At 40.5% G+C, this 24,705-nt stretch overlaps 1 protein-coding gene across 1 annotated transcript; it reads left to right on the top strand.

Annotated features, from left to right (window-relative positions):
- The first annotated feature begins 2,201 nt into the window (after positions 1-2,201).
- casc3 (casc3 exon junction complex subunit) lies at positions 2,202-13,423 on the top strand. Its single transcript, XM_020613175.1, has 12 exons — positions 2,202-2,431; positions 5,220-5,244; positions 5,531-5,586; positions 5,757-5,990; positions 6,638-6,786; positions 7,303-7,476; positions 7,580-8,499; positions 8,906-9,079; positions 9,416-9,514; positions 9,670-9,836; positions 10,489-10,689; positions 11,229-13,423. Exons 1-11 carry the CDS (start codon positions 2,246-2,248, stop codon positions 10,633-10,635), a joined length of 2,331 nt encoding a protein of 776 aa, XP_020468831.1. The 5' UTR covers positions 2,202-2,245; the 3' UTR covers positions 10,636-10,689; positions 11,229-13,423.
- Positions 13,424-24,705: the final 11,282 nt, after the last annotated feature.

The following is a 24,705-nucleotide window of genomic DNA, read 5'->3' as shown; positions in this document are numbered from 1 at the left end:
TCGAACCGTGACGTACCCTGATATGCCAGCTTGGCAGCTGAGCCGAGCAGTAGACCAAACATGAAGAAAATAATGTGTGTGGCTGTTGTTTTCGTGGTGTGTATCTAAAACAATTTGACATAACATTACACATTAAGACAAATATTATGGTTACTTTTACCGTCATAATAACATTCGTCCCTGACTGCCGCCTTTCTCTGCTTTTAACTAACCTTGCATTTAACAGCCTGAGGAAGACATCCTGGCTGCACTAACATTCCTAGACAACAAATCTCTGAATATCTATCTAACTAAAAAATAACCTTACAAAAGGCTGAAATGAGTCAACCAAGTGGAGACTTTTCTACAGGGATGGACTCCAGGGGTGTACCTGAGGTGTGAGTGTGTGCACATTTGTGTGTATGTGTGAATGGGTGAGTGGGCAAGCAGTGTAAAGATCTTTGAGTGCCCTTCACTATGCAGAAAAGCATTTCCATGTACAACTGCAAATGGCTGAACAAAAGGACATATTGTTTATTTTGTTTGCAAGTACATGTTAAAACTGTTTAAAATATCTTTACTTTTAAAAGTAAAGACAAAACAATAAAAAGTACAAACACATACAGCAACAAGAGGGTCTTTATTTATTTGCAGCAGGGCACAAATTAAATCAATCATTTCACTTTGGCTCCTTATGTGTTTCTGTGGGCAGACATTTAAACAGAAAAGGGTTTATCACTGGCTGATAATGGTATTTCATTAAAAGAAAACACTTTCACATTTGAGTTGAAGGTGACACTGAAACTCAGTGTTATGTGGTTTAATGAAATACTGCTCTCTGGCAGTCACAGGAGAAAATGCACTCATGAGTTGCCTTGCCATTTGCCAGTTGGGAAACTCCAATGCAATGTGAGATTTTGTGAGTGAAAACACATGAAGAAATGAATTTTACACTCAAATTTCACAATGACAACAAAATGCCCATAGTTGGAGAGAAGAGGCGCTATATACATGACTAACAGGAAAAACGTCCCACAAATCAATGGTGTCAGTGGTGTAATATTTTGGAAAATGTTGAGCATATTATTATGCACTGATGCAGGGCTAAATATTATTAGGAGATGAAGACACAAATGAAATAATGCATGGGGCAGGACAAGAATGGTGTTTTAAAATTGCTACTGGGTGTACATCAAGGACCCAGGGCACTCAGAAGGCGGTCAATGGGTTATATTTTCAATTCAATCCAATTCAATTTTATTTGTATAGCGCCAACTCACAACAAAAGTCGTCTTAAGTCACTTTACAATGTAAGGTCTAGACCATACTATTATTATTATTATTATAGAAGAAAAACCCAGCAAATCCCCTTTGAACAAGCACTTGGCAACAGTGGGGAGGAAAAACTCCCTTTAACAGAAGAAACATCCGACAGACCCCGGCTCTTGATGGGCAGCCTTCTGCCTCAACCAGTTGGGGTGAGTGGATAGAGGAGAGACAAAAGAACAGAAAAGCAACAGGACACAACAAACATAACAACAAACAATCAAACACTGGGCAGGTTGATGTGGCCGTTGCCTGCTCATCACAAACATAGAGCTCCAAAGCCAGGTTACCTGTAGAAAGGTACAGGGAGAGAGAGAGGACACACTAGAGGAGAGAGGAGACACACAGTTAATGACATGGAGACATCAAAATCAGTTGATATAATCATGACTTTGCACATACCGTTGCAGTAGGTGGCAGTGTGCACTTTTTTTTTTCCCAAGAAGCAATGTGGGTCAGGAAGTAGAGTCAGTTGTCCCCTAAGCACAGGGGTGGCAGACTGATTCCCAATCCCCCTGGTCTATATGTCAATCTGTCTTTGGGTGAGACACTGTCACTGATGTGTGAATCTGTGAATGGGAGGCAAAGTTCAAGCATATAGATCAGATTCTTTGTCCAACACTAAGAATTCTCCGGTAAAAAAAAAAAAAAATAGTAATAAGAAATGTAGTTTTGTCAAATCCATTGGAGAAAAGACCAGAAAACTAGGTATAAAGAAACTAATGGACATTCTGTTCTGTACCAACGGGTATAAAATATTGGACTGTATAAAATTTGGTATAGAACACAACGGATGGATATCTTTAATGGCAATGTTCAAACTGAGGAGGGCAGCAATACGATTTTGCAGCGCCTAGAGTATAGCGCCTTACTAAAAAAGAAGAAATCCACTACCCATAACTCCTTGCCTTGTTCCGGTTCTCACTATTCACGTCCTAAGATGGCGGACCGGCGGCGAAGGAGGAGGCTCCGGGACAGCGAAGACGACGACGAATCAGGTTCTGGTTCGGGTTCGGACAGCGGGAGGTCGGGATCCCCGGTGAATAAGACCTGGGAGAGACACCCTGACCCGGCGGAGGCCACAGTGGTCCGGACTGAAGCAAAGAAGGACACGGAGTCCGAGTGTGTGAGTAGCTAACTCCAAGAGCTAACGTTAGCTCTCGGAACTGATGGCTCCGTCTCCTGGCTATGGGCAATGACAGAAGCCGCTTCTAGCAAAACTCTTTCCGGGGACCGAGCTATTGCTTTGGCTTAGTGTTACCTTTGGGAAATTGTCAGTAATGCTAAACGAATTAGGTGCGGACCCGTTTGACTCTTTATGTTCTTTGAGTAGGCGGCGTTAGCTTGAAAGGAATCTACGTTAGTTAAGTTAGCTCAATGGTTAACGCTAGATCAGCTGCCTGCGTTGATTTTTGGTTTGAGTTTTAAATATATACTTTTGTATGTTAGGTTATGTCAAATGTTTAATTTCTAATGTCAGAAGTGCACTTATTATTTTGTCACCCCGTTAGAGTATCTGTAACGCCTGTTGACCTATGTGTCGAAGATTGTTCCTAGGTTTGCAACTAACGATTATTTTCATTATCGATTAATCTGCCCATCATTTTCTCTAAGTTCAGAGTCTAAAGAGATGTCTTTATTTGTAAGACCAGCAAACCCCAAGACATGTCACATAATTTTCACCTCCTATTTGACGAAGAAGAGCATTAGTGTTCCCATTCCCATGGAGCCTGGGCGAATGCAGATTAATTTTCTGTTGAGTAATAAATTTGTATATAGGCTAATTGTTGGAGGTCTAATTGGTTTCAAGTCATCTTACAAGAATGCTCAAAGAGCATTTACTTTTTTCTTTTTTTTTTTTTTTACATATCTACAGTAAATTGTCATCTTTGACATGACCTAACTCTCAAAAAATGAGGTGTGCATATTTTCCTAGTACTTCTTAATCAGTTTAGGCAAGCTCTCGCTGGCGAGGCTTTTTTTCCCTAACAAAATAGATCTAGGTAATATTTAAGGATTTCCTTGAATGGTCATAATCTGCAGGCAGTTGCACTTTCATATGACATCCAGTCAATGCTAATCTAAAGGTACCCATGATTAAACATTAAATGGCTGTAAATGAGCATGCCATGGGCTGTTTAACATAGGGCTGGGCAATATGACCAAAGGTTTTAGCATAGTATATTTTCTCGTATTGTGAGGATGGTCATGTTAATGAGCAAGGAGACACGAAAACCTTAAGGATTATGTGAATGTGTGCACTGTTTACAAGAGAACTCCACAGTGTAGCTTTTTAATTTGAATTTCAGTTTGGGATTGATTTCAACATAAACCACATGGTTTGTTATGGTTCTAAATTATTATTAATAATAATAATCTCTGGATTGGTACTTTCTTCAGTAAACATGGTTTGACATTTATGCTTATTAGGCTCCTGTAAGGGTCTGTGCAGCCATCTGAAGCTTCCTCCTATGAAAATATTTACTCTAAGGGTAGTAGTCAACAAAGTTTCTTCACAACTTGCTGGTCTTCTGTTGGATAAACCACAACACTTAGCTTGGAAAAATGTGTCTGAGAGCGAAGTAACTGACGATTATTGAAGTGTCGTCTTTTGGTGTTGCACTTTGTAGAATGTTTCATCCTAGGATTGAGCTTCTGCTACTTCATTAGGTTTTAATATTTTTCAGGCAAAAAAGTAACAACTTGGAATTAGAATATCTGGTTGTCTTCATCATGTTCTTTCTCCTCTTCATCGTTGACTCAGACTGCATTGAAATTTGCTGCTGTATTTGAAAACCAGAATTGAAAACTGATTACTAGGGATGGAACAGTGTATTGAAATTCAATATATAGTCATATAAAAATTTCACAATATAGATCAGTTTTAGATATGCACCGATTTCAGTTTTCTTGACTGATTCCAATTAGTTTTTTTTATTTAGGTCTGACCTGCCAGTCCCGATTTTAGCCAGTTCAGATTTTCTTTATTTCTAACAACTGTAATTGACAGCATACAAAAACATTTTTGTAACTTTTCTTTAATGAAAAATTCAATTGTAATAAAAAGTATTAGTTTTACACTTCAATCTTTCTGTCCCTCTCTCTCTCTTGTTTTACAAACCTCCAACTAAAAATCAAATTCAATAGTTGTACTACTCCGATTATGAACCGGTGCAACAGGTAATAAAAACAAAAGAATGTCAGTCCTACTAAGCACACAGTTCCTATTGAAGTTTGTAATGGCTGTGTTGTAGCACAGGTATGGATACACTATACATACACATAATTGTATGCAATTCAGTGCAACACTTCCACCATAACATCTGTGTTTGTGAAGCTCAGTGTCTCAGTTTTTTGGTGAAATTGTCATAAATGTATAAGATAAATTCTGTTTATTATTAAGGTCATAGCTAAAGGTGGTGTTGTACTGGACTACTATATGTCATATGGTTTCCATACACCAGTGACTTCATATTTTTTGTAGCTAGCCTAACAGAAAGTAAGTCAGTATATCTCGTTGTTCTTTACATAATCAAACCAATGTTGGAAAAGAAGAATAAAGAAAAAGTCTATCGCAGCTAGTCTTACATTGTTGTCATGAAATTTTTGTGTTGTGCTTGAATCAAACTGTACAGACCATATCGTGCATCAAATTGTATCGAGAAAAAGCTGTATCGTCCCTCCCTTACTGATTATCTACCCAAAGAACAAATATCCGAATAGTTGAATTACTGGATCCAGCCCTAATGATCTGAGATTGCACTATTGGAGTAATAGTGATAAAGTAATTAGTCACTGGCCACCAGTACATTATGAATGAAATGTTTGTCCATTGTTTTGGATGCAGTTTTTGTGCTTTTGGACTTCAGTGTTTTGGTGGCAAATCATAAACATTTTTCTCTTTCTCATTGCAGGAGAGTGAAGATGGGGTAGGAGAAGGTAAGACAGTTTATACCAACATTTAGCACACAGCTTCAATTAAAGGAGCAACTTTATAAAATGCACACAGTTACCACCAAGAGCAGAGAAAGTAAACAAAGAGGCAATTATTACAGACTTCTTTTTATTGTACTGGCAATGTAACAAAGTGAGGATTGTAACACAAAATATTCTGTGTCAAACATTTGTTCTGTTCTTGTTGTCAGCTGTGAGTCCCTGTGAAGCCTGTTGTTGCCTCAGCTTTTATTCTCTGAACATGATACTCAGATAATACTTTTTTTCACAGCTGTCCTGTCTGATTACGACAGTGCAGATCAAGAGGAAAACGGCTCTCATTCAGAGGTAAAATACATCAGCTACATGAAATTCAAACTGAGTTTTGTCACGAGAGAGGTATTATGTAAACTTGTTTCTTAGTTGAACCTCCAGATAGTCTTGTGTTTTTAATCCACATAACATGCTAAATATAGCAGGTGAAATTTCTGATGAGCTGAATCCTTGTTTTCCTACAGGGAGTGGAAGAAGAAGAGGAGGCAGAGCAGTACAGTGATGAAGAAGCTCCAGCAGTAGCCAGCGAGCCCAAACCCTCAGCTGCCGATGGTCCGCCGCAGGGAGAGGAGCAGGGGGGTGATGAAGAGGAGGATGTGGCAGCAGCAGAGGGGCAGGGAGAAGTGTGCAGTAAAGAGGAGAACAAGGCTGAGCAAAAAGGAAATCTAGCCGGAGAGAGACAGAGTGGTGATGGACAGGTGAGGCTCAGTGAGCCTTTGCCACAACTTGGACTTCATATTTCACTGCAAAAGAAAAATCTTTGCAAAGTGGAGCTGAAAGAGGGATCATGATATTCGATAAGTCTTATCAGTTTTTGGAGTTGTAAATGTGTATTAATCAGCTGAAGAATATAGTCCTCAGTAAGACAGGGCAAAATAGGGGATTCTTTCACGTTTTTTGCAGTGCCTAAAATGTCTGCCATCGTGAAAAAGGTTATTTTCCAAGTAAAAGTTACAGTAGTATCTACAGAACAAACAGCTGGAAGAGAAGAATTAATGTCTGCCTTAGTCAGAGTTGATTAATAATGTTAATTAAATTGAATGTCTGCCTACTAAGTTGAAGTGTGTGATGCTGCCAGTCTGTAGCCCTGAAGAATAACTCATATTTTTTAAATATGCATTTGGCCATATTGCCCAGTCTGGGTCCCCCAAAAATGCGCTGTTTCTTCCTGTTAGAGGGATGTTTGCTTAAATTTGCCATGTCTAGCTGTTAGAGGAAATTACAGAGCGCTTCTTAACAATGAGACCATGTTTGTGAACAAATGGCCAGACAACATAAAAAAAAGATTAGAATGCAATATCATCATCATGTTTTCTCCTCTTCTGATTGGTGCAAACACATGCAGGAGTCCACAGATGATCCTGAGACGAAGGCTGGAGGAAAGCCTGGCCAGCAGCTTGATGATGATGAGGACAGGAAGAACCCGGCCTACATCCCCAGGAAGGGTCTGTTCTTCGAACACGATGTCAGAGGGCATGCTCAGGAGGAGGAGAGGTACGGACAGCCGGTGGTTTTATTATTGTTTCTGCTATTCTGTATTTTTATGCACTTTTTTAAAATTGAGTTTGATTAAGAGGGATTAAGGTTTGTAACATAACTGGATAACCTGTGTTTTATGTAAGAATTCGGTGGATTTTGATCAGAAAGCCAACATGGAAGTGTTGTTTTCTATCAGGTAGCTTTGATTCAGCTAATAACGAAAAATGTAATGAATAAAAACAGACAGGTTGTGTTCATTTTCCACTTTGTCATTTTATAAGATTTAAGATGCATTTCTCCTTTTGGCAGTGAAAGACATAGCTTCTTGCTGTCATTTAACATAAATAGCATTTTGACTGTCTTGATTGTTAAAATAGTGTTTGTTCAACATATTGCAGTTGCTAGCATTTGATTATTAATACTGATGCCACTTCAGACCCCATAAGTAAAATACAGATGGCAGAATAGTCGAGGTTTTGAGTGGAATGTGTCTTTTAACTACATTATGTCTCCTTGTCTGTCTTCTCTCAGACCTAAAGGTCGAAACAGGAAGTTGTGGAAAGACGAGGGTCGCTGGGAGCATGACAAGTTCAGGGAGGATGAGCAGGCGCCAAAGAGCCGTGAAGAGCTCATTGCCATCTACGGATATGACATCCGAAACGGTGGTGGCCATGGAGACCGGCCGTACAGGCAGCGCAGGCCCAGGTATGTGCCTTTCATTAGCTAATAATGAATTGTAAATCTCAGCAGTGAATGCCACTTTCACCTGTGTTTTATCTTAAAGTTGGTGTTTCTGTCTCCCCTGCAGACAGAATGGTTCTCCCAGCAGAGACAAATGGTGGAAGGAGGGAGGAGAGCGGCCAGTCAGATCCTGGCAAAGTGGAGGAGGTCTGAATAGAGGAGGAGCTCCTCCACCTTCATCCATCCACCCATCCTCTATATCCCCCTCCTCTCACCCTGTCTCCTCTGCCCAGCGCAGCAGCAACCCCTCCAGGCCGCCTCTTTCCCGCAGCAGACCATCCCACCAGAATAATGGCCCACCTCAATCCCATTACAGGAATAATGAATCAAATGTACCCCAGATGTATCCTAGAGAACGACAGGGCCCTAAAGCTCAGTCGGATCACGCAGGAGACAGGAGTGTGGGTAGCAGGGGAGGGCGTAGGGGAAGAGGGGGCCCCTCTGTGGTCATTGAGGACACTACAGTCAGCCAAGGAGGTGCTGGGGAACAGGACTCAAGCTTAAGTGTTGTAACGACAGCGGCATCATCTCAGCCGGGTGGTTACCAGTCTGCATCACCGAGGCGACAGCAGCAGGAACAGCGGGGGAGTACTGACAGATCAGTGTCTGGATTAGCTGCTTCTCCCTCCACCTCTGACCCCTCTCTTCAGTCATCAGCAACTGTGACCAATCGGGAACCCTCTCCTCCCACAGAGCGGCCGGTGGAGCGTAAATCTTATTCACTGGCTCGTAGGACTCGTTCTCGGGCCGTAGACTTGGGTAGCAAACAGCCGTCTGTGGAGGAGTCTGCCACTGGAGGGAATGCCACCTCCACTGGTGGCATGGGAGGGAACGGCTGGACAGGAGGAACAGATGGGCCGAGCCAGGCAGGAGAAGGAGGAGGAGGTGGAGGGCTGGCTGAGCTGGACCAGGACATGGCACGAATCAGTCTAGGAGGACAGACCTGGAGCCCAAGCCCGACATCATACATCCACTCTGAGATGAGAGGTGAGTGGAGACAACCTCCAGCTTCTCTTGGCACACTTGCTGGTCATACACGCTGCCAGTCAATAGTTTGGACACACTTTCCCTTTCAGTTCAGTTGGAAAGTGTGTCCAAACCTTTGACTGGTAGTGCAGGTCCACTGTTGCTTCAGTCAACACCAGTCACAATGAAAATGCCTCTGCTCTGTTATTAGTATAATAAAGTGACAACATATATAATACAGTAACAACACACATGCACACACCTAGAGAGAGTATGTTCGGATTGAATGGTTGTACTGGGATACAGAGATGACATTCCACTCATACTGAAGAGTAACATGAATAGGACTGTAAAACACTTTGTAGAGCAAATGTCAGCTCTGTATCCCAGTAAAACTATTCAGACTGATCATTATCTCTTTCCACAGGTCTACCCAACACCATGCACATCCCTGGCGGACCCCCTCAGTTCTCTAGCATGGAGGAAATGGGTGTTGGCTCCAGTCGGGCCAAACGCTACTCCTCCCAGCGTCAGAGAGCTGTCCCTGAGCCAACAGCGCCCATGCACCTGGGAGTGATGGAGGGACACTACTATGAACCCAGTAAGATGATAACATGACATAAAACACATTCTATCAAAGATAACGTAGTTTTTTTAAGTAAGAGCTGTAAAGTGGCTCCAGAAACTTTCTTATACAGTGATAAAATGACCTTTTACCAGGTCTGAAAATCTGGTTAATACTATCCCTACAGTAGCACATGGTCCTGGTAGCATCATACTCTGGTACTTTCTGAAGACACAGTATGTTCTGATCACTTGCTGCAAGTTACAATTCAGGCACCACTCTACAGTAACTTGCAGCATGATGCTAAGAATTTATTCTGAAACGTTTGATCAGTGGTGTCATGCTCACTTGACTAACCTGTCTTTCTCTTAGTGTCGTACCAGGGACCAATCTATGCCCACGGGGATGCCCCCACCACAATCCCACCACAAGGCATGCTGGTCCAGCCTGAGATGCACATCCCCCACCCTGGTCAGTGGGGTTTGTTTTCTAGCTCTGTTGAAAGATGGTTTAATATTGTTTTAAAGAACTTTATTTTTGGTATAACGTGAACCAATTCTGGTTCAAATAATTTTTTTAATTTTGTGTTTCCCTATGAGGCCTTCATCGCTTTGTTTCATCCTCAGGTCTCCATCCCCACCAATCAGGTGGTCCAATCGCTAACCCCGCCCTCTATGGAGGCCCACCTGTATCTCTGTCACCGGGGCAACCACAGCAACTGCTGCCACCTCCTTTCTACCCTCCGCCAGGCGTCGTGACCTTCCCCTACCCTGCCATATACCCAAACCCACAGGTACACACTCTTCATGTTTATTAGTGTCTCTGCACAGTTTTATATTACAGAATGTTTCTATATTGAGTAAAATTCATACGTTGATCTTTAAATTGCTTAATGCATCCATTCATTTCTGCTGCTTCAGTAACTTTACGGACTTTGTAAGTAATTCAAGGTCTTATCATCCTTGCTGATATTTTTCACATGTTGGCCAGAATGATCATGAAAACATGTGTTAAATTAAAAAGTCAATGAACTCTGCAGAAACTGTAGTTTATGGACCATCGAACAACTTAAAATGTTGACAGCAGCAGTGCTTTTAATGCCGTCCAGTCTCTCACATACAGGTTCATCAATACAAACTATATCCTTGTTGGGGGACATGATACATTTTGGTCTCAGTGGTTTCATATCATTCTACTAATGGACAGGTGGCGGCGCTGACATTGCAAGAAATGTAGCAAAACACAGGCAGGGAGGAAGAAACAACAAATGTTTTAAATTCTTCCAAAGCTGAGGAAGATAATTCATTCGCTATACTGAAATGATACATGGTCCTTTTTGGTGAAAAGGCACCAACTATAAACCTTTGCTTACAAATAAAAACTCAACAGGGCACTGTCAAATTAGATTTTGTGGCACTTGTTAATATTCTGTCTCTGCGAATTAGGGTCAGTCCCAGGTGACCTACGGAGGCGTGACGTACTACGACACGATGCAGCAGCAGGCTCAGCCCAAGCCTTCACCGCCCCGCCGCACGTCTCAGCCTGTCACCGTCAAGCCCCCCCCTCCAGAAATGCCCCTCACCTCAGAGTGACCTCACCCCTCCCTGCCACCCAGTCTCAGCCTCATTCTGATCAGAAAACTACAGGTGAGCACACCATCTCTGCTGCTGTTTACTGTGGCGTCAGTGTTTAGGCTGAGAGGATGCTGTAATGTAGCTTGCATTTAAGTGAAACGCATTCCCGGGTTTCCTCCAAGAAACTACGTAGCACCCAGGTTCACGTCTCTTCTCATGACCAGTTCAGTACGTAGAGGATGGCTGAAAGAATGCTCACACTGGCATTTGTTAAATGGCAATTCTGCCCCTTTTCCCCAAAGGTTGATGTTTGATTTCACAAAAATGGGCCCTACGTTATATGAGAATGAGTGACGTTTGTGATCGTCCCACAATGTGGTTAATGGTTTAATCAGTTGAAATGTATAGTGAAGGGAAAACTATGCACTTTCTACATACATTACTAATAATTGTCTAACGAAATTCCTTGAGACTTGCTTGCTAACTACAGCTGTGTGAAATTTCTCTCACAATTTGGCACCACAGTATCTTTATCTGGAGTTTAGGTTCTATGCTGATAGGCACAGAGGACATTTGATTAATCTCAGAACTTGTCCTTCACCTCTTTGTAGGAGCGGGGCGGGAGGTTCGGTGAGGAGCTGCGGTCGCCAATAGCAACCACCAACATTAATGAGGGAGGGATGGATAGACAAAGGTGAAAATGAACTCTGTAGGTGACCCACAACTTCATTGTTGGAATGTGGCTTTTCTCCTGTTTTTCTCTCCTCTGTTTCTGACACTGTAGCAGTCAGGCTGTCAGCCGTGTTCTGCGAGTCACAGATTTGATCCCACCAGCGTGTCTTTGAGCAACAGTGCTGATGATTCTCTTAAGTAAAAAAAAAAAAAAAAAAAAAAGGTCTGCCTGTAAAATCGATAAGTTCAAACCCTTTAGAGTCACTTGATTTAACATCGAGGGGTGGGACAGTCAGATTCTGAGCTGTCAGGTAATGTGTCGAAATGTAAATGTAGGGATTAGAGCTGTAAATGCCCCGTTTTAAAGTATTTTGTTTTCATGGTGAGGTTTCCTGTTAAAATGGGAGTTTGACTGAATCCCGGAAGCTGTTTGTTAATGTAAACAGTGGGACACTCTATTATCCATTTATCTGATCTGTTTCAGCTTTTAGTTTTATTATACAGAAATCGGGAGGTAGATGTGTTTTCATTTTAACAAGGTACACACAAAGTAAATATAAAGCAGGTTTTGTCCGTAATTCGAGGCATGTTTGTGAGAATCAGTTTTGTATATAGTTTGACTGCAGCTCTTTGTGTCAGTTTACATGTTCATAGCTGACCTGGTGCTTCCTAAAAACCTCCAGATGTTACTATCACGTTAAAGCTGGTTGGCGTTTGTTAGATCTGGGTGCTCTTACACCTTAAGAGTTTTGCTTGCTTTGTTTGTTTCTTTGACTAAATGATTTTTTTTAACTTTACTATAACTGACTCAATCAGTTTACTACCCCTACCTTTTAGGCTTATTACCTCTTAAAATAAAGCAGTCTACTTGTGACCCCCGCTCACTGCAGGTGTCAGGAGTGAAGTTTTGACTTTTAAGCCTCTCATACCATCACCTATCAGTCTAATTTTAATTCATTTCTAACTCTCAAAAGGTAAAATTATCCTGTTTTTGTTTGTTTGTTTGTTTTTTCTTCCACATAAAGGGCAATATTTGTGTAGTAGAGAACTACGTTGCACCAAGGGCTGTAACTAATGATAGTTTTTTAAAAATGTCCACCAGTCCAAAGTGAAGTGTTCAAATGATATTTTGTTTAACCAACAGTCGAAAACCCGGTGGTGTTTCGGTGGTGTTAAATAAAGAGAGAAAGCCCATTTACTCATAAAGCTGCATAAGTCAGATGTTTATATACACTTAGGTCATTAAAACTGATTTTTTTGTTTGTTTGTTTAAATCACTCCGCAGATGTCATGGTAACAAACTTTCATTTTGGCAAGTTGGTTAGGTAGGACGTACTTTATGCAAGTAATTTTTCTAGCAGTTTATAGATTATTTCACTTATAATTCACTATATCACAATTCCAGTGGGTCAGAGGTTTACAAACACTCAGTTGACTGTGCCTTTAAACAACTTGGAAAATTCTAGAAAATCAGGTGATGGCTTTAGAAGCTTCTCATTGGCAAATTGACATCATTTGAGTCAATAGGAGGTGCAGCTGTGGATGTATTTTAAGGCCTACCTTCAAACTTAGTACCTTCTTGTTTGACATCATGGAAAAATCAAAAGAAATCAGCCAAGAGCTCAGAAAAAATTGTGGACCCCCACAAGTCTGGTTCATCCTTGAGAGCAATTTCCAAACATTTGAAGGCACCACATTCATCTGTACAAACACTACTACGAAAGTGTAAACATCATGGGACAACGGAGCCATCATATCACTCAGGAAGGAGATGCGTTCTGTCTCTTAGAGATGAACGTACAAATCAGCTCCAGAACAATAGTGAAGACACTGGAGGAAACGGGTACCAAAGTATCTGTATCCACACTAAAGTGAGTCCTATATCTACGTAACCTGAAAGGCTGCTCAGCAAGGAAGAAGCCTCTGCTCCAAGACCGCCATAAAAGAGCAGACTATGGTTTGTAGCTGCACATGGAAACAAAGATCTTACTTTATGGAGAAATGTCCTCTGGTCTGATGGGGAAAAAAAATTTAACTGGCCATAATGACAATCGTTATGTCTGGATAAAAAAAGGGGGAGGCTTGCAAGCTGAAGACCACCATCCCAACCATAAAGCATGGGGATGGCAGCATCATGCTGCAGCATCATGTTGTGGGGGTGCTTTGCTGCAGGAGAGACTGGGCCACTTCACACAATATATGGCATCATGAGGAAGGAAGATTATGTGGATATGTTGAAGCAGCATCTCAAGACATCAGTCACGAAGTTAAAGCTTGGTCACAGAAGGTCTTCCAAATGGACAATGACCCCAAACAGACTTACAAAGTTGTGGTAAAATGGCTTAAGGACAACAAAGTCAAGGTGTTGGAGTGACCATCATAAAGACCTGTCCTCAATCTAATAAGAAATTTGTGGGCAAAACTGAAAAAGGCAGTGGAAGCAAGGAGGCCTACAGACCTGACTCAGTTCCACCAGTTCTGTCTGGAGGAATGGGCTAAAAGTCCAGCAACTCATTGTAAGAAGCTTGTGGAAAGCATCCTGAAACATTTGACCCAAGTTAAACAATTTAAAGGCAATGCTACCAAATAGTAAGAGTGTATATAAACCTCCGACCCATCTGGAATGCAATGAAAGAAATACAAGATGAAATAAATCATTTTCTCTATTATTATTTTGACATTTCACCACCTTAAAATAAAGCAGTGATTCTAACTGACCTAAGACGGAGAATGTTTATAGGATTAAATGTCAGGAGTTGTGAAAAACTGAGTTAAAATATATTTGGCTAAGATATATGTAAACTTCTAACTTCAGCTGTATTTGCCAGATAGTTGATTTAAATGTCTGCACCCTGTGCTATTTTTACCTCACCAACATAATGAAAACAAAAGGGACTGCTGTCACCCCCTAACCAATAACACAGTAGAAATGTTTTATGTCTGTAGGTCAAGGCTGGGTGATGTGACCAACAAATTAAAATCCATCTATATATATTTTTTTTTCCATCAAGCTTGAGGTGTCACTTTTTTCCCCCTACTAAAAAGACTCCAACCTCAAACACAGTTTCTATGATTTTGTGTTTGAGACAGTTGATCAAGTATATCATAATACCAGCCTTATCTCCAAATGTATTCAAAGCACGTCATCCTACCTAGGTCGAAACTGTCATGTTTTATTTTTTTAATGATGAGCAGAAAGTTTGGCCACAAATTGCACAAAAGGCCATCACCCCTCTGAGAGATGCTGCTTAATGAAGATGTTTATTGTTGCTGTATATAGATATTAAAATGTGTATATTAAAACTTGAAGAGATAAAATAGAGCAGTAAACGTATTCTTATACTAGTACTACTACAGAACGGTTGGGTTTTGATTCAGACGTAATGGCAGGGACCTCAAATTTTAATGATGGATATAATATGGAGTGTGGTTGAAACAGAGCTCTGTGGCTTTAGGTTTGATTTATATTATTTTTCCTTTTTTGAAATGTCAATTTTAATTTAAATTTTTTTTTTTTTTGTCTTAGCAAATGCAGGAGTGAAATAATGCCGATTTATTTTTCACATTAACACCTTTTTAAAGGCATATTGAGGAAACCGCTTCATTAAACTGACAAATTTAACTCTATCATTTGTTTGAACTGCAGAAATATTTCACCAAAAATACATTTTCAGGCTTGGCAGTAACTAGAAATGCTTAAGTTATTGCTTTGTTCTGCTTCTTCTCTACTATTGTTTTATTTTCAATGGGACTTTAGGAATGAGGTGCTTGTGATTTGTTAAACGACAGACTGTAGATGGACAACATGACGGCTTGCGTAGCCCCGAGATGTTGATTTCCCCCAGTGAATAGTTGCAGTAAGGGTCATAAATCCCACAAACTCCCTGTTAGTGGATGGACATGAGACAAACTAATTTTTTCCCCAGAGGTCACTTCTGTCATTTTTGGTGGGAATTATCATGCTTATGTTTCCACAAGTGGTAATTTTTCTGGCAGTGTTATAAGTTAATTGATCATATATAAGGGATTTATTTCAGATTATTGATAGCTTTGATTGGCCGCCTGATAACGTGGCTCCACCGCTTTACTTTAGTAGCAGGAAGTGGTGATGCATCGTTAATTTTTATATACAGTCTGTCAAATGTAAAAGTTTGTCCTGCCTAGACAAAATAATTTGTTATTAACGCCTATTTAATGTGAGCTATTCCACCTGAAAATGCAGAAACGGGTAAATATAAAAGCCACTGTCTGCAGAAAAAACTAACATTGATTTGCCTGCCCAGTTGGACTCTTCTTTAATCCTCTCAATATTGCAATGGATATTTACAGTTGCAATCAAAGTTTTGACTCCTAAGTTCACAAGGATTTCAATAATAATTGTTCTTGGATGATCTAGAATTTTTATAAATCACAAGTATTAGTTGAGTGACATCATCAAACTGATATTGGAAATTTTAAATGCTAACTTTCTAAATACAGCCACATCGAAATGACTGAACCCCTATCTCGTACTACTTTTTTCTTTTTTTTTTTTCTTAAATCACATCACATACTGATATGAGAGGTTACCAGACTGTTGTGAAACATATCTATAATAACATTGAGTTTGCTTCACTTGTGATGCAGATACAGTATAAATCCTGCTCATGCAGGTGTTTAAGCTGGGAAAGGACATGACTAAGAGAAAGGTCTCAAAAGTTGAGAAGATCATACACAAGTTTAAAACTCGTGGTACAGCAGCAAACGTTTAATGGGTATGGAAGAAAAAAGCCAAACTCTTCCAAGTGGAATTACGAAAACAAGAGTTGAGTTGTATTACTGCCAGAGACTTGCAGGAGGGACCTGATGAAGGTAGGAACAGTGTCACCACTAACTATAAGATAAATACTGAACAGGCAAGAACTTCATTTCCAAGAAACCTTGCTGCACTCCATCCCTGACCAGCAAGCACACAACATTGATTTGAATATGCAAGAAAACATCTGTATAGGCCTTTGAGTTCTGGGAGTGTGTTATGGAGTGATGAGACTAAACTAGAACCGTGTGGATTCATAGGTTAGCAGTATGTTGTTTAAAAAAAAAAAAATAGGGGGCAATCCCTATAACAAGAGAAACACCATCCCAACAGGCAAGTGTGGAGGTGGGTGCATCCTCTTGTGGGAGTATTTTGCTGCTGCAGGAACTACTAAACTTGACTATGTGACTGGTATCATGGATTCTTTGAAATACCAGTTCACTTTGAAGAAGAAGATGCCCTCAGTGTGTAAACTCCATCTTGGTAATCACTGTACTTTCCAGTAAGACACTGATCCTGAGCTTACGACAAAGGTGATCCAAGCTTGGTTCAAAGATAGTTCCTGGAATGTTCTTTCTTGGTCACCTGACGCCCAGGTTTGAACCTGACAAAAAAGTCTTTGCTCGGATGTAAACAAAGCAGTGACAACATGAAAACCAGAGGATATTAGTGAGGAATGGGCTAAAATTCAGACAGATGGGTAAGAGAATCTAAGTTTAATGGAGGTCATAAAGACCAAAGGTTGCTTAATGAAATATTTACTCTGGAGTTGAATAATTTTGACAACAGGCCTTTTTGAAGAATAGTAAATTTGTCTTTGGTGCCATTATTAAGCTTGACACTATGTTCTCAAACATTCAAATATGCACTATTAAACGTTTACTGTTTATCATGGCTTCAATGATTCCGATTTGATTCACATTATAAATGTCCTGCAGCGTAATGGGTGGAATAATTTTCATTACAACTGTAGGTCCCCTGTCCCTCTATCTTCTGATTTGTGGCCTAATCTGACACATTTAGCTAACCACATCTGTCCAGTGAAAACTCCTTTAAATAAAACAAAAACATTGGGTCCAAAAGAACTTGATTCATTTCAAAAGAACACTGTGTGCAGTAACAAAAGGTATTTGATTTAATATGTATGTGACACAATTGCAGCTCAAGGTCCTGAATGCAACATAGAAAGAAACAACTGGATCTTGAATGGCTTTGCTTTAACAGATGGGACCCTTTGGGGAAAAAAATACTGCTAGCTCCACCTTGATAACAATACTTAGTACTAGGGCCTGCAACTAGGATTATTTTAGTATCTAATAATCTGCCAATTTTTTTTCAATTAAGTGACTTATTTTGCCTCTGAAATGTCAAACTGGTGAAAAGTGTACGTTTCCCACATTCCAAGTAGACATCTTCAAAGAAAAGCATAAAATATTGACATGTAACAGGCTGCTGTAGATATCTTAGGTTGGTTAGTTTGTTTTTGGTTTTTTTGTTGTTGTTTTTTTTTAGCTCGGCAGCAACGGCATTTGTTTTCATTCAGTAAGAATTTTCCATACATTAGTTTTCGTCTTGAAGGTGGATGTGTGTGTGTGTGTGTGTCAGGGGAAGAGGGGTGAGGCTTGGTGAGGGCGTGCTCCTCATGTCTAGCCTGCCTCATTCAGGAGAGTGTAACCTGTTTATCACAGGCAAACCAGCTCAGAAAAGTAACGCCTTACTTTGACAACCAATCAAAGCTAATCGACTGATCAAGTCTGACTGTTTAATAAGTGTTCTTTAACCATGTCTTCATGGAGTGTTTAAAACATTCATTAAAAAAAAAAAAAATCATGTTGATGTATGACCTTTAACATGGGCTGACCAAATTGTGTCAACTGTGATGACAGTGCTCTGTTTGTTTTCATGTTACAATGGTGATAACTACATCAGTGTGTTATTCTGTTTGTATGTGGAGAATGTTGTCATTGGCACAGGATCAATAAAGAATATAATATTGCCAGTTTGATTCAGTTGACGGCACTGCTTTGATTCAGAAAGGTAGTTGTGTTCACATCCCATCTTGTATTTACAGTACAACAAATCAAGCACAGGTTTGTTGAAAGGGGGGAAAAGTGTTTATACATTGGATTAAAGCTTGGAAGTGTTTTGTGTTACAGCATTGAATTAAAGTAGGTTTTTGTGGCTTTTGTTAGCAGTGACTAACAGGGAGAAATCCTTTAACGTGCCCATGACATGCTTGTTACCAGCCATTTAATGTTTAATCTTGGGTACCTCTAGATTAGCTTTGCACCCATCATAACTGTAAATAGGCTGTAATTATTTCAGAATGATAAAACTGGAAAGTTTCTTCATGAAAATGAGAGGATAGTTTGTGAATGTGCACAACTCCTGCTGCCGGTGTTGTCAAAATCTGATTTCCATCGAGATGTTTCCCCTAACCTGAATTCTAACATTATAACCACAACCACTGAAACTGAGTTTTGAGCAGGGGAATCACATGACAGGAAGCCAGGACAATACATGGAAAAAAAACATTGACAAATAAGCTACATTTTTGACAATAACAATACCTCATTCTACCTGACAGACAGCTCCAAGGTCGGTAAATCCAACTGATGGTTGTTGCGTCTTCCCTCACACGACCACATACAATACATTCCCAAATTAGTGACATTAATTCCAACAGGTAGCATAGCACCGACAATAACATCATGAATTGCAGACACACTGGCTTCAAGCAGTCAAGACAAACGGGTACTGTGCTCCAGGGGAATCCATCATTGATGAGCTGATCATTCACCACTGCTGGGGGCTTCACTGGCGGCGGCTGCTTGTAGGTTAGAGCCGGTCTGGTAAAACAGCGAGTCCCTGTACAGGAACATTTTTGTGTTACATGCAATAACCTCGGGCCCTGTATTTTTCTCCACATCCTCTGACCGTAGTGCAGCAGGAGATAAAATATATCCACAAAACTGGGCGCAGTCGAAAAATTCCACTTTCACAATGGCATCACTGGATAATGTTTTTTATTTATACACTTTATTAAAATGTAACAAGGTAATATAACATTTTGCCAACATGTTGGGGACACTGGTGGATGTCAGGCAAGTTCACATGAACACGTAACGGCCTGGAGATTAAGCCCATTCAAGGAAATCCTTAAACTATCACATAATACTTTATTTTGGTAGAAAAAAAAGTCTTGCGAGGGAGAATTTGCAAAAACAAGGAAAAGCATGACATGGGATCTTTAAACTGTTTGAGAAGCATGTGCACATTTGTTAAAAGCCTCTATTGGAACAGTAAAAGCCTTAGCACATAAGCACAAAACAAGACTTTTTAAAATTATTTGCATCTGCATTTATTGATGTTCTGTTTGTAAATTCATTATTCAGGTTATAATGACATCTTCATTTGTAGAAATGTAGTAGCACATAAGGAAAAGAGGAAACTAAATATCTCAAATCAGGAATGTTCTTTTTGCACGACACAGGGAACCTGGTACAGAGTCGGATGTTTTTACTACTGAACCACAATAGACTCCTCTCTCTATCAGATTATCTGTGATACAGATTTAAACTTTTTTTTGTCCTGGTATTGATTGGCTTTGGTGATGTGCCTGATCAGTCAGTTCAGCTGCAGCATCCAGTCACTAAGTGATTTTATCTTTGTCTACATTGTATATTTACTTTTCCTACCTCTCTTCTATTTTTACTTTACCTTTTTCCTTTCATTTTTCCCTACCCTTTTCTTTTTCTTTCATTCTACTACTTTCTCCCTCCTCCATGTTGTCTTTCATTCTTTTTAACACCAAACATACAGTCATCACACACACTTTTTTTAAAAAACCCTATTCCTCCACACACCTGCTTGGCTCTGTTCACTAATATGAATGGGGGCAGGCGGCATGTCTATTAACCTCTGATTGGCAGGTTCTGACAGCCAGTGAGGTTGCAGACAGTCTCTTCTCCTCATGAATATTCAGCAGCAGCTGCTGAACACAATTGAAGGCTCAGCTGTTAATGCCACTCATTTCTGTTTCATTTAACTCTTTAATTTACCCACATTAGTGTAAATGAGTGTAGCATTAATCAACATTTTAAGAGATGCTTGTTAAACTTTTCTTCCTTTCAGCCCCTTCCTTTCTACCCTCCTTCCCAAACTCACAACCAACTCAAACAAGCCTTTTAAGGAATAACACTAATGATACAATTAGGAATAATTCATTTTGGTTCCATATTTGGCTTGGCAGAAATATTAGCGATGGTCTCAACCTTTTATTTTGTTTGTTTACATTTTATCATATGAGCAATTTAAGAACATTTGTGAATTTCCTATATAATTTATAGAATTTAATTACACATATATATTAAAGTTCTCCCCCCTAGTTGAAACACAGCTAAGCATTTAGATGTGATGGTTACACTGTATGTCCTCAGTTGAGCCAGCAGAGCGAGCCATTGAGCGTGTGCAGAGGTGGACCCCTGTTCAGTCTGCTGATGTCATGCACAGAGTCAGCACTGTTACAAACATGTTCACTGATGTGCTGAACATGGCTGTATTATGTAACACAGTATCTTGCTGTCTTGTTTCGTTGCTTAGTGACACTCGGGGTGAACATCACGTCACCTAAGTACAGAATTTCAGTCAGTCTCATGCCAACACGGTTTCAGTTTCTGTGGTCCTAAAACAGACTTGCTAGTGATAAAGCTGGATCACCAGTCCAAACCACACAACTGTGATAAGGTCCATAAAGGCCCTGGTTTACTTTTTATGATTTGAGGCTACATAATTCTATTAGTCGCTAATTTGTTAGAAGGTCATAAAACTAAAGTTCAGGCCCTCCATCTGGTAGCACTGGTCATGTAGAGGAGACCAGTCAGTTTTAAGGCATGAACTGTTTTAGTTAATATTGAGCTCATTTGTGGTAAAGTTTGTAAAGTTATCTTTTTTTAAAAGAGAAATAACAAAAATTCAGAGGTTCCAGGTCCTCAAATGCGAATAACTGCTAGTGATTTTATGACTTTCTGAAATGATATGTCCTAAATGGTTGAGCAAATGATTAGGCAACTGTCAGATTAGTTACCAGAAAATGAAAATAAAACACCTTTTATTATTTCTGTCATCTACTTTAAATAAAACTAAAATATATGCATGTGTACAAGTCAAATAATATTGGTGTTAAAAGAAAAAGTTAACTTTGACATGTTGCCCCTCTACAGCAGCAGGCCCATAAGAGTGAGTGTTCAAGGTGCAAAATGTTGCACTTTAGAGGTTCAGAAAACATACCACCAGTTAATTTATATTAAACATGCAGCTTTAGGTCCCCTGAGGGGTCTTGGGCCCCGGGGCAGTTGCACTCTTATTCCAGTTGGTCATCCAGCTTTGATATATTGTTAAGCTCAGAATACAGCAGCATACTGTATGTGATGTGTTGTGTTTACTACCACTGAAGAAGAATACATCTCTGATTCATGCATGATGTCTTTCTGCCTTGTGAAGGCTTCTTAACATTACCTGAAACTATAATACTGCTCAGTAACATAAAAATTCAATGTATTTAACTTCTTCTGTTCTATTAGACCTATGTATGACCCTCTCACGATGGGTGAAGTGGTACATTGAGACTAGAAGCACACTATACTGTCTGTAGCTCCAGGATAACATTAGCTTGAAACATCTGCTAGGTATCGATTTCTAGTACCTTCCCAATCAATAGGATGCTCTGTCAGTGAGTCTATTAGGTATGTGCATGGATGAATGTTTTGTGGGGACACACACTGTAGAGTATAAAAACAGATCTACACATAATTGCATGGATGAATGTTTTGTGGGGACACTCACACTGTAGAGTATAACAACAGGTCTACACATAACTTATCAAATTTGGGGGTTAATTTTGGAGCGAGTTTGGGTTTAGGTATGTTGTGGGATAGAATTAGGATATACCTTTAGAGAACTTCTATTTCAGTGAGAGGATGAAGGTGGTGTCAGTTTACAGGAACATATTGCAAACTGCTCCTCTAGGAAAAGGCGGAGGAGGATGGAAGGATGTGTCAAGTTGCAGTTTGTTGTTCAGCTGATTGTTGCGGTTGTGAAACTGTGACATGAGCTGATCAGGTTAAAACAAATACAAACACACATATAATGGCCATGTACTCACTGATCAGTAAAGGGTCACATGACTCTACTGGGAATCTATAGTCAGCAGATGTTTACATGCCAATGTAACAAGAACTCAAGCAAACCAATGTTTCTCTGGGGAACCAAAATGGACCTCCAACCGCTTTCCAAACAAACAAGATTTACATAAATCATTTCAAACACGTCTCTGAAGCTGACCTAAAGTATAGCTGCCTGGACTGCCATTACACTAGAAAAGTAGTGTTTACTGTCAGTAGTATAGGGTAAGAAGGGGTACCGACATTTAACTCTACCTGTGGCCACCAAATATCAGCAAAGTTAATGTTTTTGTGTTGTGTGCCCAAATGCCCACTGTTTTAAAAGGCTCAATTTACCAGTATCTGTTTCATGCACAACATAAGAGTTTGAGATAACTTGATCTAAGTTTTCCTTAGATCAAGGAAAAATACATCAAATACACATACAATCATACAATGAGGAGATTCATGGTGAGAGCTGGGTATTTGTATGGAACAAAACATAATATCAGCTGGTCTAGTGTTTAATGAGATGTGAAAACTAATCAGATCTCAGGCAATATGCTCCTAAGTGGTTATGGGGAAAATGCCCCCAGGGGCATCTTTAATTATGGAGGACTATTTAGCCAAGAATTCTAATGAAAATGAAAAGGGAAGGGAAAAATTCTATTTGGAAAATGCCTCATTTCAATTTTTATCCTCTGGACGCATGTAAATTAGGGGGCGTAGACTTGAGGATTAACAGCTCTCTGATTGGTGCGGTACAGTTTGGGGAGGAGTCGGACCACAGTGTTGGAAATACACTGTAGCTACTTCTGACCTGCTAACCTCCTAAATACAGCTACTTTCCTCCTTATAACCATACCACCAAGTACAGCTAATGGTAGTAATTCATTATTCATATAATGCAGTTATGTCATTTAATCAACAAACTCTTGCAACAGTAGTAAAGGAAAGTCCGAAAGCAGCTCCTTCTGTTAACAGCCGACACGACCTATGCAGGCTGTGCTTCTGCAGTGTATACATTTATAGCCATACATATATTGCCTATATATATTAATAATTGTGTATTTAATATAGCAACATACAGTAGGTCTACACATGCATATATACCTACTATAAAGAGTAGCCTACTTTAATTTTGATAGCCCACCTTTAAGAACATGTTGCTGATAGAACTGCTGCATTTTGCTCGATGCTGAATAGTGGAGTACTGTATTTATACACCGTGGTATAAATACCGCTTCCTCCCCTGTTATCCAGTGAAATCAACGTTTTCCTTTTTGAGGGATAATAAAGTTAATCAGTCAATCAAATCCGTGTTTTCACTCAGCAGTCAGATACCGATGAAGAAAATCTCGCAATGTATTCGATTCAGGCGAAAATCTGAACAAATGTACCGAGTTACTTATTTCCTCTGATGAATATTCTTGCTCCTTGTCGTCAGGGGTATTTTCTTTTCCCACCAATTTTATAACAGTGGACGTGGGCCTAAATGTGTGTGCGCGCGCCCGTCATGTCGTGAGCGCGCAACTGCAGCAGATCAGAGCGGGAGGGCGGAGGAGTGTGGATGTTACAAGTCACTTCTCATTGCACTAATTTAGCAGAAGGGGAGGAGAGAGAGAGACGTTGAGAGAGCTTGGCTGTGTATTGTGAAGCCAGGGGGGACCGTGAGACAGGCGGACCATTGGAGCCTCTGCAGCATCTGACCTGAAAAAAACGAAAACCAGGGCTGCTGCTACTGCTCGTGTTCCTGCTGCTGAGAAAACCTACAACACCCAAACGCACCGGGCCGGGCGGGTTTTTCCTTCTCCAGGTGTGTGAAAAAAAACGCGGACGGAAAAGAAAAATCGTCTGACGACGATGCGTCGCCGCTGTCATTCATGTCGGGTAAATCACGGACAAGTCAGCAGCTCGTGATATAATACACAGTACGGACACTGGTTCACGTCACAGAGAAACCAAAGGAGAGCTGCGGAGAGACGGAGCTTTGTCAAAGGTCCACTTTCTCAAAAATTCCACCTACACGGATCGTGGTGCCGGAGCTCGGTGTTTACGCGTCGCTGCGGAGCGACCGAGGACGCAGGAGAAGCGGCCGAGAGTTGCGGCCACACGGCCCAGCTGGCTGGGAGCTTTTTGGCATAAGGGCTGCTATTTGTAACGAGGTGAAATCCGAGAGAGAGGACAGAGAAGGATTCTTTACCGCCCACCGCAACCACCAATGGGTTAAAATCGGTTTGTTCTTCCAGAGCAGCCGTGCAGAGCTTCGGACGGTCCGCTCACACCTGCTCACACCTGCCCACCCCGAGCTGCAGGGGTTGTATGATGTAGGAGCCGCCTGCCCCCTCACCTCTCTCTGAATCACCATCCTAGAAAGAAGCCCCCCTCCACCCACCAGTGCATCAGTTTTTCTGTCCCTCCACCCAGCGCCTCACCATGCCGGCGGGGATGAAGCCGCCG

Source organism: Monopterus albus, unplaced genomic scaffold (assembly GCF_001952655.1).
Source record: "Monopterus albus unplaced genomic scaffold, M_albus_1.0 scaffold131.1, whole genome shotgun sequence".
NCBI classification, from domain to species: domain Eukaryota; kingdom Metazoa; phylum Chordata; class Actinopteri; order Synbranchiformes; family Synbranchidae; genus Monopterus; species Monopterus albus.
Note: the sequence above shows the minus strand (reverse complement) of the source record. Positions and strands in the feature narration are given on the sequence as shown.